Here is a 14,258-nt window from a genome sequence, read left to right on the forward strand (position 1 = left end):
GCAGCCAGCCTGTCCACCTAAGACCTGGGAGAGATTCATCCAACGGAAGTTTACTGAGTGCCCAACTATGTGTCCAGTTCTGTTCCAGGGGCTGTGGATTTAGTAGGGAGTGAGAGCCAAGGTCCCTGAACTCACAAAGCTTGGAAGTGATTTATCATCTAACTAGTATGTCAGATAAGGACAAAAAGACACAGGATGTGCACACGGAGGGGTGGAGTTACAAAAAGAAGAAAGGGAAGTTGCCCGTAGACGTGAGAAAGTCCCAAAGAGGTTTCATCTGTTTTTGCCCAGGCAGTAGCCAGGGGCTTAGTTTTCTATGTGATCCTGGACGCTTCAACCCTACAGTGGTTTGCGTAAAATTTCTAGGAGCCCTGGCCAGGGGAGAATATACACAGCTTAAGTCCAATCTGTACACTCAATTACCTTGTCCCTTGAAACTGTCTCCCAGGCCCCTTTTGGTGTCTGTGCGTCGCTTCCTGACCTCTGATGGACGCCATCCCACCCCCCGACCCCTGTAGATAACTGGCTGTGACCCTGCATAACTCATTGACAAACCGGTGGGACACTCAGGACCCTCACCTCTAAAATGAGGGGGCAGCAGAACAATTGTTCTTTTAAGTCCTTTCTAGTTCGAAGACCTAGTGACTCCCTAAATTAAAACTTAAAGTAACTCTATATTCTTTTCTTCTATTTTTGAATTTTAAGAAGTAGGAAAGAAAAGTACCAGTAAGTTATTGTTTGATCTCAGAAGCAGGCTACTAACACCAACCTGATTCTGGAAATAATATAAAAGAATTATAATTTAAAACCTCAGCGAGAGGGAATGATAAAAACTCTTGGGATATATCGTGAAGCTTCTATGTCTGAACCATACGGAGAAGGAAGCATCTTACCTGTAGGGACATCTCGATCAACATTAGTAACTTCTTGATTCCTATCCACACCTTCTTCCCTTTGACTTGCTGTGCAATTGTGGTACGTTCTTTATCCCTGAAGTTGCCCAACAGCTACAAAAACAACAAAAAAAACGAAAGCACTTCTATAAGTGCATCAACATTAGTTAATTCCCACATTTACCCTTAAAAGAACAGTGATAAGAAGTACCTAACTGGTTCAAGCTGACAGAATTCTCTCATATTTTAAAATCTAACCTGACTTGCCTGAAATCCATTAGCTGCAATCATGAAAATGAAAACTGGTATCCTAAGCTCTGTTTTCTTACGGATCTTGATTATAATTTAGAGATATATTTGCTGGGGGAAAAATAGCTCCAATCCATAATAAATATCAGTTAAAATTTTTAACATTCCTTTCTAGGAATAATCTGTTATGTGTCAAAGCAGACTAAATTTAATTCTCTTACTCAACCCCAGCACAAAAACTGCTCAAACAGGTAAGCTGGAAACATTTATCATATAGATAGTTTCTATTTTGTTGGGAGTATGCCCCAATTGTATGGGTCTTGAGGATTTTAAGAAGCCTTCCTGGGCTTCCCTGGTGGCGCGGTGGTTGAGAGTCCGCCTGCCAATGCACGGGACACGGGTTCGTGCCCCGGTCTGGGAAGATCCCACATGCCGCAGAGCAGCTGGGCCCGTGAGCCATGGCTGCTGAGCCTGCACATCTGGAGCCTGTGCTCCGCGACGGGAGAGGCTGCGACAGTGAGAGGCCCGCGTACCGCAAAAAAAAAAAAACCAAAAAGAAGCCTTCCTGACTCTCACTGCTGAACAAGTCACTAGATAATATTTTCTAACACCTCATCAAGTCATTTGTGCACATTGATATTAATCAAAAGTTTAATAAAGGATATATATTTTTTAAAATTAAAGACTATGTCATCCTCAAAAAAATATTTCCACATTATGAACTTGTTAATAAAGGGGTTGCTTTTACTTCTATAGCTTTTTTCAAGTTTCTAAGGCTTTAACCATTGCTCCAATTTATTAAATGCAAGTAAATGGGCTGAAAGCAACTATGAATAACTGAATTTTCTATTTATTGATTACTCTCCTCCCTTGCCCCATTCCAAGTTTCTGGTCCATGTAATCTATATGCATTAGTCATGCTGGGCACAAAGTAATTCACTTCTGTCAGTTTGTATGCTGCTTCCACCAAGGAATGAGGAATTACTTCACTCTCACTTATATTTATCTCTTCTTCCTCTAATTCCTGAAAATGACTGCAGGTGTATCCCAGGTTCCGTGTTCTAGGTTAACACAGAAACTAAACAGCAGGTGTGATGTCTGGGGCACCCTTAGCATTAATCCAACCTCAATTCCTTTCTTTGAACGGTGTGCACTCCACTGGCTCATTCTCACCTCCAAAGCCTCTAGCAGCTGCTCTCCTGTGGCAATGCTGGGCACATGGATGGTGGTGCTGAAGGCGTTAAGCATTTCCATCTCCTGAAGGACATCTTTGCGGCTCGTGGTCCCAATGATAAGAAGCTTGCGGCCCTGATCATAGGGAGAAAATGTGTTAAAACACATGTGAAAGGACTGATTAGGAAACTAGAGTAAGCCTGAACAATATCCATTTATTTAATCGCAGAAATGCAAATGATTAGGCAAAAGAGAAGGAAAAAAATTCAGAATTGTCCTCTTGAAAATCCTTTTTTTTGGGCCGTGCTGCGCGGCATGTGGGATCTTAGTTCCTGCCTGCAGTGGAAGCACAGAGTCTTAACCACTAGACTGCCAAGGAAGTCCCTTGAAAATCTTAAAAAAATGTATCAACAACATGATTCAGAAAGAGCAACACTTTCTTCAGCACGTGGTTCAGAAAGAGGCAACTGCTCTTCCTCCTTATCCATATCAATAACATCACGGATCAGTGCATCAGGAAGATACACAAACCAAATAGCAAGATACCTGAGTATATGTTTGTAATTCATTTTTCACAGCCAACATAGTATCAATATATGTATGGTTGGGAAAAAAATGAAATGAATGAATGGAAACCCCATGCCACACACTTAGCAAGGCTTTATTACAGTTTTTAGGAGAGGTAGGATAATAATAATAGCTTACATTTATGCAGCAGTTAACTGTGAAAGGCATGGTGCTAAGTGCTTTACATAATTGTCTCACTTAATATCTTTAATTTTTTTAATTTTTAACCCCAAAATATATAAGGAATGTTTAAAAACTATAGCAGGCCTAGGCCACCAATCCTGATTCCCTCTCTCCAGAAGCAACCATTTTCTACTCTCTTAGTTTTTCTTCTTGTATTTACTTCCTTATCTTTAAATAACAATGGTACACTATTATTTTGATTTTTCTTTTCAGCTTTAAATATTATTTCCTGAATTCCTATTATGGAAGAGGGAGAGTTAATATTAATTTTGCACAGCCCCCCACCCCAATATGTCCTTTTTCTCATCCTTCCAATTACTTCACAGTCTTTAGTTAAATCTATATTCAGTATTTATTATGATTATATAAATATGATTTACAGCTAAGCCATGTAGTGTACTATTAAATTTCCTTTCTTGGGCAACACTTTGTTTTTATTAGAGTTAATAATTGCCATCCCCCCCCACCCCTTTGCTTAGTTTATCAAATACTTACCACAAGTTCATCCCAAACAAATACAGCCATGGATATCATACCAATATGTTCAAACATGTTAGGGAATTTTAAAGTTTTGGCTGTTTTTTCTCAAAGACATTCCCCTCCTGGAGTCCTCTGTTCTCAAAGTTCAATCTGAATTGACTGTTCTCTAGGCCTGCTGCACAGCTGTAGCCCTAGAACTTTCTTCTCTCCTCTGTTAGATCCCCTGTCTCCTCACCTTCCTTTGTTTTTTCATTTATTCTCTCTTTCCATGGTACATATACTTCAAAAGCTTCCTGAGAAAGGGTGTATGGGAGGTAAAAATTTTAAGACCTGGAAATGCCTTTATTCCACCCTTAATACTGTACACTTTATACTTGATAGTTTGGCTAGGTATAGAGAACAAGGTTAGAAACAATTTTCCCCAAAGAATTTTCAAGGCATTGTTCTATTGTCTTTTAATTTTCAGTGTTGCTGACTAGAAGACTGATGCCATTCTGATTTTCTGACTCATTGTTTCTAACTTTTAAAAATAAATACAATTTTAAAAGAATCTTTTCTTTATCCGTATGTTCTATAAGTTATGAACCTTGAGATAAGTCACTCTTTCTTGTTTACTGAATGTTTCTTTTTTAAAAAAATTACATCCTATTATATTTCATGGGTACTACCTTATTTTAGATCTCTGTGAATACTACACATTTTAAAAAATGTTTTCTTCTTTTCTCTGCTTTGTCTCCTCTGAGTTCCTTTTTCTTTTCTTTCCTTTTTTTTTTTTTCTTATTTGTTCATTGGTGGTTTTCTTCAAGTGTCTGGTGATTGTTGGATTACTATTCACACTTAAGAGTTAAACTAGTGACTGGAAGCTCTGAGTCTGAGAGCTTCATGATAGGATGATAAGACTTGGCTGATTACTGGGCGTCCCTCAAAGGCCAGGATGTGTACATTTTCCCCGGAGAATCTTCCAGTCTCCTTCCTGAGGGTTATAGAGACTAGTTCCCAACATACTACATGGGAGTCGATGGGGGAAGGAGTCTGGGTACCTCACCACTCAATATGGAGACTTCCATTTACTCCTATTTGCAGTATGGCGCCTCTTTAGATCAATCTATCATTCAGTGTCCATTATAATCCTAAGAATTAAGTATGAGCATTATCTCTATTTTACTGATGAAGCTACTGAGTCTTATAGATTTAACTAATTTGTTCAAGGTCTAATAACTAATAAATGATGGAGCCAGGAATGGAAACCAGATCCAGAATCCAAAATTGTATACTGCCTTTTTTCATGAAGAAAAACACGTTTTAAAAATGTTTACTCAGAAAATGGAAGAGGAATGGATTTTAAACTATGTCACTAGATTTATGATACATACTCATTCCACAGATAAGCCTTTAATACAATTAAACCTTTCACAGATCTTAGAAACTCAGGGCATTAAAATAAATGAGAAAATTTAAAAATTATGTGAAAATTAAATTAAATGTAGGAAAAGATTTTAAGAAATTGAAGATCAGATGCCAAAACAATTTCAATTGGGGTTTTGTAAATATTAAACCACTATTGCTAATAAGGTGTGCTAGCCTTCCTCAGTCTTACTGATTGCTTTTGTCCATCTGTTGTGCCAAGAATGGATGATGCACCAACATAAACAAAGGCCTACCAAAGAAACAAGGTTGAGGCTTTCTGGTATAATTAGTAATTGGCATACCAAATGCCTGTGCAAAGACTGTGAGAGAGAAGTATACCTCTGAAGTATACACTTAAAGGGTAATCATTGTTATTATTCAAGAAACCAACTAGCTAAAAATCAAACACATTGTCAACAGACCTTTACCAAGCTCCTGGATGAATACGGAACAGACCTCGTATATACAGAGAGACAGATACAAAACAGATCATTATAATACAATATGGAAAGGTAGAGGTATTGCACATAGGATGTCATGGTAGAGGGAAGAAATGTGTGGCAGAGACACATTTTCTTTTTCTCTGGAGGAGACAATATCTGAACTGAGTCTTAAGGAGTGAGTGGGGTGATTAGGAGACGAAGGGGAAGGACATCCAAGCCAGAAGGAACAGAAACAGATAAATCCAAAGGCAAAATAACAAAAACAAAAACTGGGGTGCTGGGGTAATTACGAACACATAAAGACATATAAGCTTCTACTATGTAACAGAAAAGTGGTGCATTTACACTCGAACTATTTTTCAACTATTTTAAAATTCTCTTTGTAAACTTAGGAACATATCCTTGAAGGCTCATAGATGCCAAAAGCCACATAGGCTGGTATATCTTCATTACAATTAAAGATAACTGTTACTTTGCTTTTTTCCTTAGGTTTTTAATGTTCCAGAGTCCATAATTCAAACCCCCTCATCTTGCCCCTCTCTTACAGAGGACAACACTGGCCCTAGAAGAATGGTTCCTTACCCATTCCCGAAGGCTGGAATTGCCATTTTCCTAGTGACACTTTGTCTTATGTTACCAGTGACTATGCTCTTCACAGTGTTAAGACTGGGAAATGTAGAGCAACTTATAATGGAGATGTTAATTTATGTTCTGCTTTTCTTCTTGTTTAACAAGACTGCAAACACTGCAGAGAGGTCATGACCCAGGGAAGTTCAGGCCTTGACTTGTTAGCATCATCTTTAAGAAAACACCGAAAAACATTACCAAATAATTAAATTGTGCTGGGTCATTCTGTATATTAATTAGTGGTAATACTCATGAGGACGCTTTACCATGAAAAACCAGCTCTGAATATATTAATATCACAAATCACACTGGAGAACATTTTGGAGAAAAAGTTGCCAGCAGCATGAAATGAGAAGGCCAGCTTTAAAAATAAAAGTAGAGCTTAACCCAGAAAGAGAAATCCAACTACTAGTGGCTACTAGTCTGAGTCTATAACGCCAAAACACGCCCCTTGATGGAAAGAAAAAAAGCTGAGCGACAACTTACTTGGAAAAAATCGTCCCCAGCATACTCTTCACTGAGATTTTCTAGTCCTGATGCAATAAAGAAAAGGCCTAAATAAAACGACTATCTGCCAATCGGATTATGATAAACATTGTTCCAAGGTTAAATAAGTATTAGTTAACTAATTCTTAGTACCATAAGAAGCAACTCAGGTGAAAACATTACCATGAAAAAGGCAGGGCTCAGTCAGGTGTTGATCCTTCAGAAAAACCACTTCTTTACATGATGAAGAATGAGCCAAGTACTAAGCAGTATCTAAGCCTTTTGCCACACAAAGGACTAACCAGATAATCCACACCCTTTCATAGGTCCTGCCCATTGATTGGCCCCAATAAACTGATTTGCAACAAAAGTTCATGTGGAAGAAAGCTTTTTTTCCCTCCCTTAAATAAAAATGCCACCAATATAATACTGCAGTGAAATGGAAGGGCTGATTTTAACCTGCTAACAAAAGTAAAGTCAGTTATGCAGTAAAGAAAGGCCAATTATTTCCATATCATTCAATGCTGAGCAAGGGCAATACACCCTTGCTAAGAAGAATGAACTGTGAACAACTGGAAACCCTGAAATGGATTAAGGAGTGAGTGTGCCGGGGGCCTTAAACTTTATTTTCTCGTTGTTAGAATTTGAGGCTTTTGTAAACAAAAGTGAAATTTTTCAGAATTCAGAATTTATAAGCCAAGTTAAAGATAAAATAGATTAGTTGATCAGACCATTAACATGAATTGACTCTGTTCAGGTATTTATGGAATTATGAGATTCAGTTTGTGCCTCTAAAGTGAGTACGATCTGGCTGGGGAGACCAAGTAAATATTCAGGGACCACTGCCAAGTAACACACCAGCAAACACCAATGAATAATGGCTGAGGGGACACAGCTTATGGGCACAGCTTCACTGGCATGGGGTCATCCGGGAAGATTCCTACAGTATCATAGAGACACTGATGAAGAGGAGGCCCTGGAGGAGAAGGGACAGGCCTTCCATGCTCCTAATTCCCATGTGGGTGGTGGAGGCAGCTGAGCCAGAGCCATCAGGGCTGAAAACGAAGTCTTTTTAGAGAGATGCAGAGTAGGCAGCCGACAAAAGGAAGACTCAGAATGCCAAACTAAGAAAGGAGATTTAGTATAAAAAGCAACAGGAAACTAAAGAAGGTGCTGGAGGAGGAAGAACTGTGATGACGAGAAAGATGATCCCAGCAGCTTCATGCCGGGCAGTCCGGCAGCCTGTGAGGGGGCTGCTGCGGGAAAGACGGCTCTGAGAAAGGGTCTCAGAGTGAGCGCGCCTGGGAAGGGTCGGCGCCTCGTCATCAGTGATGCACACACGTGCCTTCCATTTCAACGCAAGCCCAGGGTGGGCAGAAAGCAAGGGAGGAGAGGCAAGTCCCCTGATGGACAGGTGGCTTGGTGCCATACAAAAAGTACAGGCTCCACCATTCATAGCTGGGTGATTTGGGCTAGATTACTGAACTTCTCAGCACCTGTTTCATCCTCAACCATAAAAACGGGATTAAAAATCCTACCTACTTGTCAGAGTAGAGCATGAGGTGAGAATGTGTGGGGGAGGGAGGCCTTTGCCATCACTGTCAGAGGAGGCAGGAGTGAAAGGAAGTGAGAGCTTGAACGATGGTCTTGAGAGGAACCTGAAAAACTGTCCTCTGCCTGGGACGTCAGGAATCTATGACATCGGGTTGGGTGGGCGAGCAGTGGGGCACCTGAGAATTCCTCTCTTCTCAACAATGCACGGCACTGGCCGCAAACGATGCCAAGAGAGTGCATTCTCCCAGAAGGCCAAGATTCACTCTGCATTAGGGGGAGATGAGCGCACCGATCTTCAGCTTAACGACAGTTAGTCAAGGCCCAGACGAGGCCTGAAGCTAAAGATCAAACGCCCCTCAGAAGCAGCCGTGACAGCAGGTTGAGAGTGAGGGGCCTCCGTGAGAGGCAGGGACTCTGAGGAAGAAATCAGCTCAGGGCAGAGGATGTGAAGCTTTTCTGGTAAGAGGTGCTTCAGTTTGTCACACTAGCTTCATTCTTGAAATGGGAGTAATGTCTGATATTTTAACTTAGTTTGTTATTATTCAGTGCAGATTAAATAAAAAATTCTATCCACCATAGAGCTTATACAACTTTACCACTGCATTTATTTGCAAGTCTGAATCTTGTTTCTAGCTTGTCAGCTCCCTGGGGGCGGGGCCATGTTTTATTCATCTCTGTCCTTGCAGGTCTTTAGCACAGCATGCCTGGCACACAGAAGATACTCTGATGTTCCCTCTACCTAGAATGCTCTTCCCTTATACATCCACATGGTTCTCTGCCTCAAAGTCAGGGCTCTGCTCCGGTGTCACCTTTCCCACAAGGCCCACCCCCCCCCACCCCCGCTTCATCTCCCTTTATCCTGCTCTTTCCCCCCACAGTAGGATCACCTCTTAACATACTATATACTTTACTCATTTACTGTCTTTACTTATGTATTCTATTTATTGCTGGTCTTCCCTCATAAGGACAGGACTTGTGCCTGTTTGGTTTCACTGATGGATCCAGGGCTAGCATAGTGCCTTGAACATAGTGACAGGTTGATACATTTGTGTTGAATGAATGAATGGTGATCTCAGTGTAGGTTTCAAGGGCTGCAGATCACTCCTTCCTTGTTACACTTCTCTTCTGGCCCTGAATAATGCACACTATACCAAATGTTCAACAGGAAAATAACTACCATTTCAGAGTCTATACATCTGAGCCCCAAGTGTTGAATACTATGATAACAAGTCAACAAGTTTTAAAGAAAACAATCCAGAATGATCAGCATGTATGCTTCATTTACAATATAACTAGATGCAAAGGATGTCATACCGCTTTCTTTTAGCTAATCAATTGATCGTCAATAGTTAAGCTATTCATAACTATTCATAATACAGACTTCTCTAACAGAGAAAAGATAAGACTCATTAGAAGCCATTAATTTAAGCTAGCGAGATAACTATTATTAAGCATCTCCTACAACTCTTGGTTTCCCCAAATCAAGGGAAAAATTTGACTACTATTAAAAACAACCAAAAGTCTGGACAGCAAAAGGAGAGGAATGGGGCCTCTTTGCATATCCTGCATGCATTTGATTTCTCACGCTCAAATGTCTGTAACTTCTTTTTTTGGTAGTTAAATGTTTAAGTTGAATACCAAAGGAAGGATGTTTCAAATAAATCATGTTACAACTAGGCAGACAACTACATTTAAACTCTCCATTAGATTTTACCCTGAAGCAAATTCTTGGCCTACTGTCTTTGTAACCATCCTCCTGGTGCTGTAGGCAGGACAGAGGACAATAAAGAGGGGGAATTCATAATACATATTGAATATGAAATAAGGAACTTAACCCCAAATAATTTTTTAAAATTACTATAGGCAAGAGCAGACCACTCTGAGATATTAAAGAATATTCTAGTACCAGTTTGTGAAAAAGACATGGAATCATCAGATTTTATACTCGGAGCAGCTCTGAAAGCTTGCCTAGTTCTCTCCTCCTCCCTCTCCTCTCCTGGCTATTTTGTAGGTGAGAAACGGGGGTAAGATTTTACATCCAGGGAGGGAGCTGAAACCAGAGTTCAGGCCTCACCGATATTCCCACTATGCTTTGCTGTCCACTCTTTTTTTTTTTTTTTTTTTGCAGTACGCGGGCCTCTCACTGTTGTGGCCTCTCCCATTGCGGAGCACAGGCTCTGGACGCGCAGGCCCAGCGGCCGTGGCTCACGGGCCCAGCCGCTCGGCGGCATGTGGGATCCTCCTGGACCGGGGCACGAACCCGTGTCCCCTGCATCGGCAGGCGGACTCTCAACCACTGCGCCACCAGGGAAGCCCTGCTGTCCATTCTTATTTGTGTAATTTTTAACTTATATCAGCAATGGCTGATCTCTTAATTATGAGTTAGATATATCACCTAGAAATTACGACCTCTGAGCTCTTAGGAGAAAAGGTTAAATAAATTAAGAAAATAAGGACGTACTGATATACGGTATTCTTAGTGCCCAGTTTTGCAGGTGCTCTCATTAGAAACTTAACTAAGATGATCACTGACTCATCAGCAAATCCGGACTCTTCCACCTGGCACCCACAGTGCACTTCCCCTCCCTCCCTCCGCTTTTAGCTGAGATGCCCTAAAATGACCCCTGTGCTCTAATCAGTTCAATTCTCTTCTTCTTTCTCATTTAACTTCTACCTCTGTGATTTTTATCCATAGCATTCCTCTTTATTAAAATGCTTTCCAGAGTTTTCTACCAGTTCGCAATTATCCCTTATGTTCAAGATATTTCAGAACTTGCCTTCTCTCCACATTCTGCCCTCCTTTAACCCTACACAACCCAGTTTGCTCCTTCAGGCTCCACCCTCTCCGAGCATGGATTCAATATGCCCAGTAAAAACACCTCATTTATCTGGAGGCCAATTTACTGAACAATTTCAACTATCTAGAACATAGCCAAGAACCAAGATATATGCAAAATTCTCTAACTTCTAGAACTGAAAAAACACAATAAATGAGGTTCAAGTGACTACTCACAGGTAGTACCAACTTATCCACTGGGCACAGCAGGCACAGGGGCAAGGGCCCACAAAAATATTCTAATTTCTTCTAAAATCAGAAGAAAAATAAAAGAACTTTCAGGCTGAGGAAAATGTTTTAAATACCAACAGTTGGAAAATAAAAGTTTAACATTTTCTTTATGAAGAAAGGGATCCACGGAATTCACGACATGGCCCTGCTGGCAGGAAGCTCCTCTGCCTCTCATCAGTCTAGTTGCTCTCACTTTACAGACAACTCAAGGGTCCTGGAGGTTGCCTTTCTTAGCTCACAGCTAAGAAGCAGCAAATTAGACGAGGGGGAATTGTCAGAGGCAGGCAGACTGACACAACTGACTTGAATTCCTCAAGTAAAAGCTGATAGCAAAACCATTAAAAACAAGAAAAAGTACAACAAACTCAAAAAAACAGGGCACACTAGGTCTACTTAATGACTCCCAGGGCAGAGTCCTCTACATTCCAATAGTTCTTGCATAATCGCCATGTGATTATGGTTTGTAATGAAGATCCTTATTCATTGACGTAGTGTTTATAATACTTTGCTTCAGACACCAAAGATGTATGTAGCATTTCTTTCCTTTTAAAAAAGGCTAAAGTATTAGAGCAATTAATATTTAAAGAGGTTAAGCTTCAGTCATTTCGGAAAAATGAAGCCTTTGATTTCTTACTAATTCCTATTCTTCCCTCCAGTGAAACTGAATATGCCATATGAAGCCTAAGATAAGTAACTGTACACAAAACGTATCCTTAAATTCCCAAGTATCAGTTAGTATGTAAATAATAAAAATGTGCTAGTTCTGGCGCAGGCATATCCTTCACCATCTCTGCCCACTGCTGCAGAGCTGGAATTCCTCAGCACAGCATAATGGTCCTGATCAATCTCCCTTTTACTCATCTTTCAAGACCAGGATCAAGAACTACTATTTGTGAAATACTTGCAGATTTTCTCGGGCAAAATGGACCGTACTTTCCTCCATAGTCCACTGGAACCCACATAAGTTATAAAAACTTAACTATTTACATCATCATGTTTACACATCTTTCTCCCTCACTGGATTGTGTCAGGGACACTAGTTGGCCTGCATACAGAGAAGAAAAAAAATACCCCTCCTAGGTGGATGAATTAGAAAAAAGCAGTCATCTAGGTATATGTAGCCACCCTTGTCCCCATCTCCTAAAGCCCCAGCACCTTGTATGAGTAAAAAGGCACCTCTTTTCCTCTTCCTCAGGCTAGGGTTGCCAGATAAAGCCCTGAGTATAAGTATGTCCCAAACAATGCATGGGATATACTTACACTAAAAGATTATTTGGTGTCTTTCTGAAATTCAAATTTAACTTGGCATCCTATATCCTCTTCTACTAAATGTGGCAACCCTACTCAGCTGGGCAGTTACAGCCCACGTCAGGGTACACGGCTCACAGGGCGACTGGAGTGTGGGCTGGATGTTAACCCCCACTTGCCAGTTGACCTTGTGCACAGCTTGTGCCCAAACTGCGCAACTGAATAGGTGGTCCTGGATTATGAGCTCTTTGAGGGCAGGTAGCATGTCTTACTCATCTTTATTATTTCTATAGTACAGAACAAAAGTTTATGAAATGTACATCCTAATAAAAGCATATAGAAAGAAATATTTCAAACTTGCATTTCAAAAGAAATATTTTTGGATAGAAAGAAACTTCTCATCTCCTTTCCATGAAGCTTAGTAGAACTGTCACCATCTATCCTGGTCAACCTTGGTCACACTGGCATTCAACCATCGTTAAGTTCAGCCTGGAAGCACAGCACTGAGCTGAATGCCAGGTGGGTGTCCAAGGACAACCGTGAGAGTCAGGGGGCACTTACATACACACTTTTACTTGCAGGACCACAGAGTATCTTACAGACCAGACCTTAAATTAAATCAGCCTTAAAGAAAAAACAAGGCTAACAAAATATATTGCATACAGACAAGCTTAGATACAAAGGTAGATTCATTTAACGGTTATTGTTAGTCAAGCAGCAACTTAGTTGCAAAGGACTGGAATTTTGACAGTTATACTGCTGAGTTAAAAATAAAAATGACTGGGCTTCCCTGGTGGCACAGTGGTTGAGAGTCCGCCTGCCGATGCAGGGAACACGGGTTTGTTCCCCCATCTGGGAGGATCCCACATGCTAGGCCCGTGAGCCATGGCTGCTGAGCCTGCGTGTCCGGAGCCTGTGCTCTGCAACGGGAGAGGCCACAAAAGTGAGAGGCCCGCGTACCGCAAAAAAAAAAATAAATAAATAAATAAAATAATAATAATAAAAAATAAAAACGACTGTATACACATTAAGTTTTTATTTTTCCTGATTATAAAGTAACAAATGCTTATTGTAGAAAATGTATAAAATGTAAGAAATAATAAAGCAGAAAAACCCACCTATGATCTACCATCTGAGAGCAGTTGTCTTTAAGATGGAGAAATAATAGAACTTCCTTTAACTTTTGTTTTTCTCTTCATTCTTTTTAAAAATTCCTTTTTTGTACATTTTAAAATGAACATCAACTAATAGAATAATAAATGCATTAAAATATTGGGAGGATGAGCTCAAACTTTTTTTTCAAAATTTTGAGGCAATCACAGAAAACAATTTTGGCATATTTCCTCCAGTCCTTTTTTCTTCATAACTGAAATCACACTTAGAGAATAACTGAGGATTAAGTGGAAGGTGATTTGATCCTTAGGCAGGCAGTTTCTGACACGGGCCCACTTTATATAGATAATGGATCACTAGCAGGGCGGCCACCAAGCTTTTCATCTCCCTGCTCTGGCTGGTATTTCTCCCTGTTCTCCCTTCCCATTATTACTCCTTACTTGGGGAACTGGCATCCTTCTTCCACCTGCTCCAGGGCTAGTCCCAGCAGGGTCTGCAGGAGCCCGATGGCTGGCAGCTAGAGGGAAAGGAAGCTGTCATTCCTGCTGACATTTCTAGGGCTGGCTTCTTCCGCAGCAGCCACCTGGAGCCTAGCTCCTTTGATATGGGTTGGTTACTTTGTTGGTTTTACGTATTTTTTATGTGAGGAAAGACAGAGTCAGAATTTTCTTTAAAGTGAATAATAAACTAACAATTGAGTTGTGATTTGCAGTTTACAAAGAACTATAATCAACATTTATCTTATTTAATTCTCACGATCTAAATATT

At 40.4% G+C, this 14,258-nt stretch overlaps 1 protein-coding gene across 3 annotated transcripts in view; it reads right to left on the minus strand.

Moving 5' to 3' along the window:
• The window catches only part of NSF (N-ethylmaleimide sensitive factor, vesicle fusing ATPase), a 157,916-nt gene that overhangs the window by 5,293 nt on the left and 138,365 nt on the right, over positions 1-14,258 (minus strand). For all 3 annotated transcript variants that reach the window (XM_029211233.1, XM_029211235.1, XM_029211234.1), the window contains 2 exons: positions 2,316-2,450; positions 894-1,007 (listed from right to left, as the gene is read on the minus strand). In XM_029211233.1, the coding sequence (XP_029067066.1) occupies positions 894-1,007; positions 2,316-2,450 (249 nt within the window). The remainder of the gene's footprint in view (positions 1-893; positions 1,008-2,315; positions 2,451-14,258) is intronic.

The sequence above is a fragment of the Monodon monoceros genome, unplaced genomic scaffold (genome assembly GCF_005190385.1).
Source record: "Monodon monoceros isolate NGI ecotype Baffin Bay Population unplaced genomic scaffold, NGI_Narwhal_1 Super_Scaffold_9, whole genome shotgun sequence".
NCBI classification, from domain to species: Eukaryota; Metazoa; Chordata; class Mammalia; order Artiodactyla; family Monodontidae; genus Monodon; species Monodon monoceros.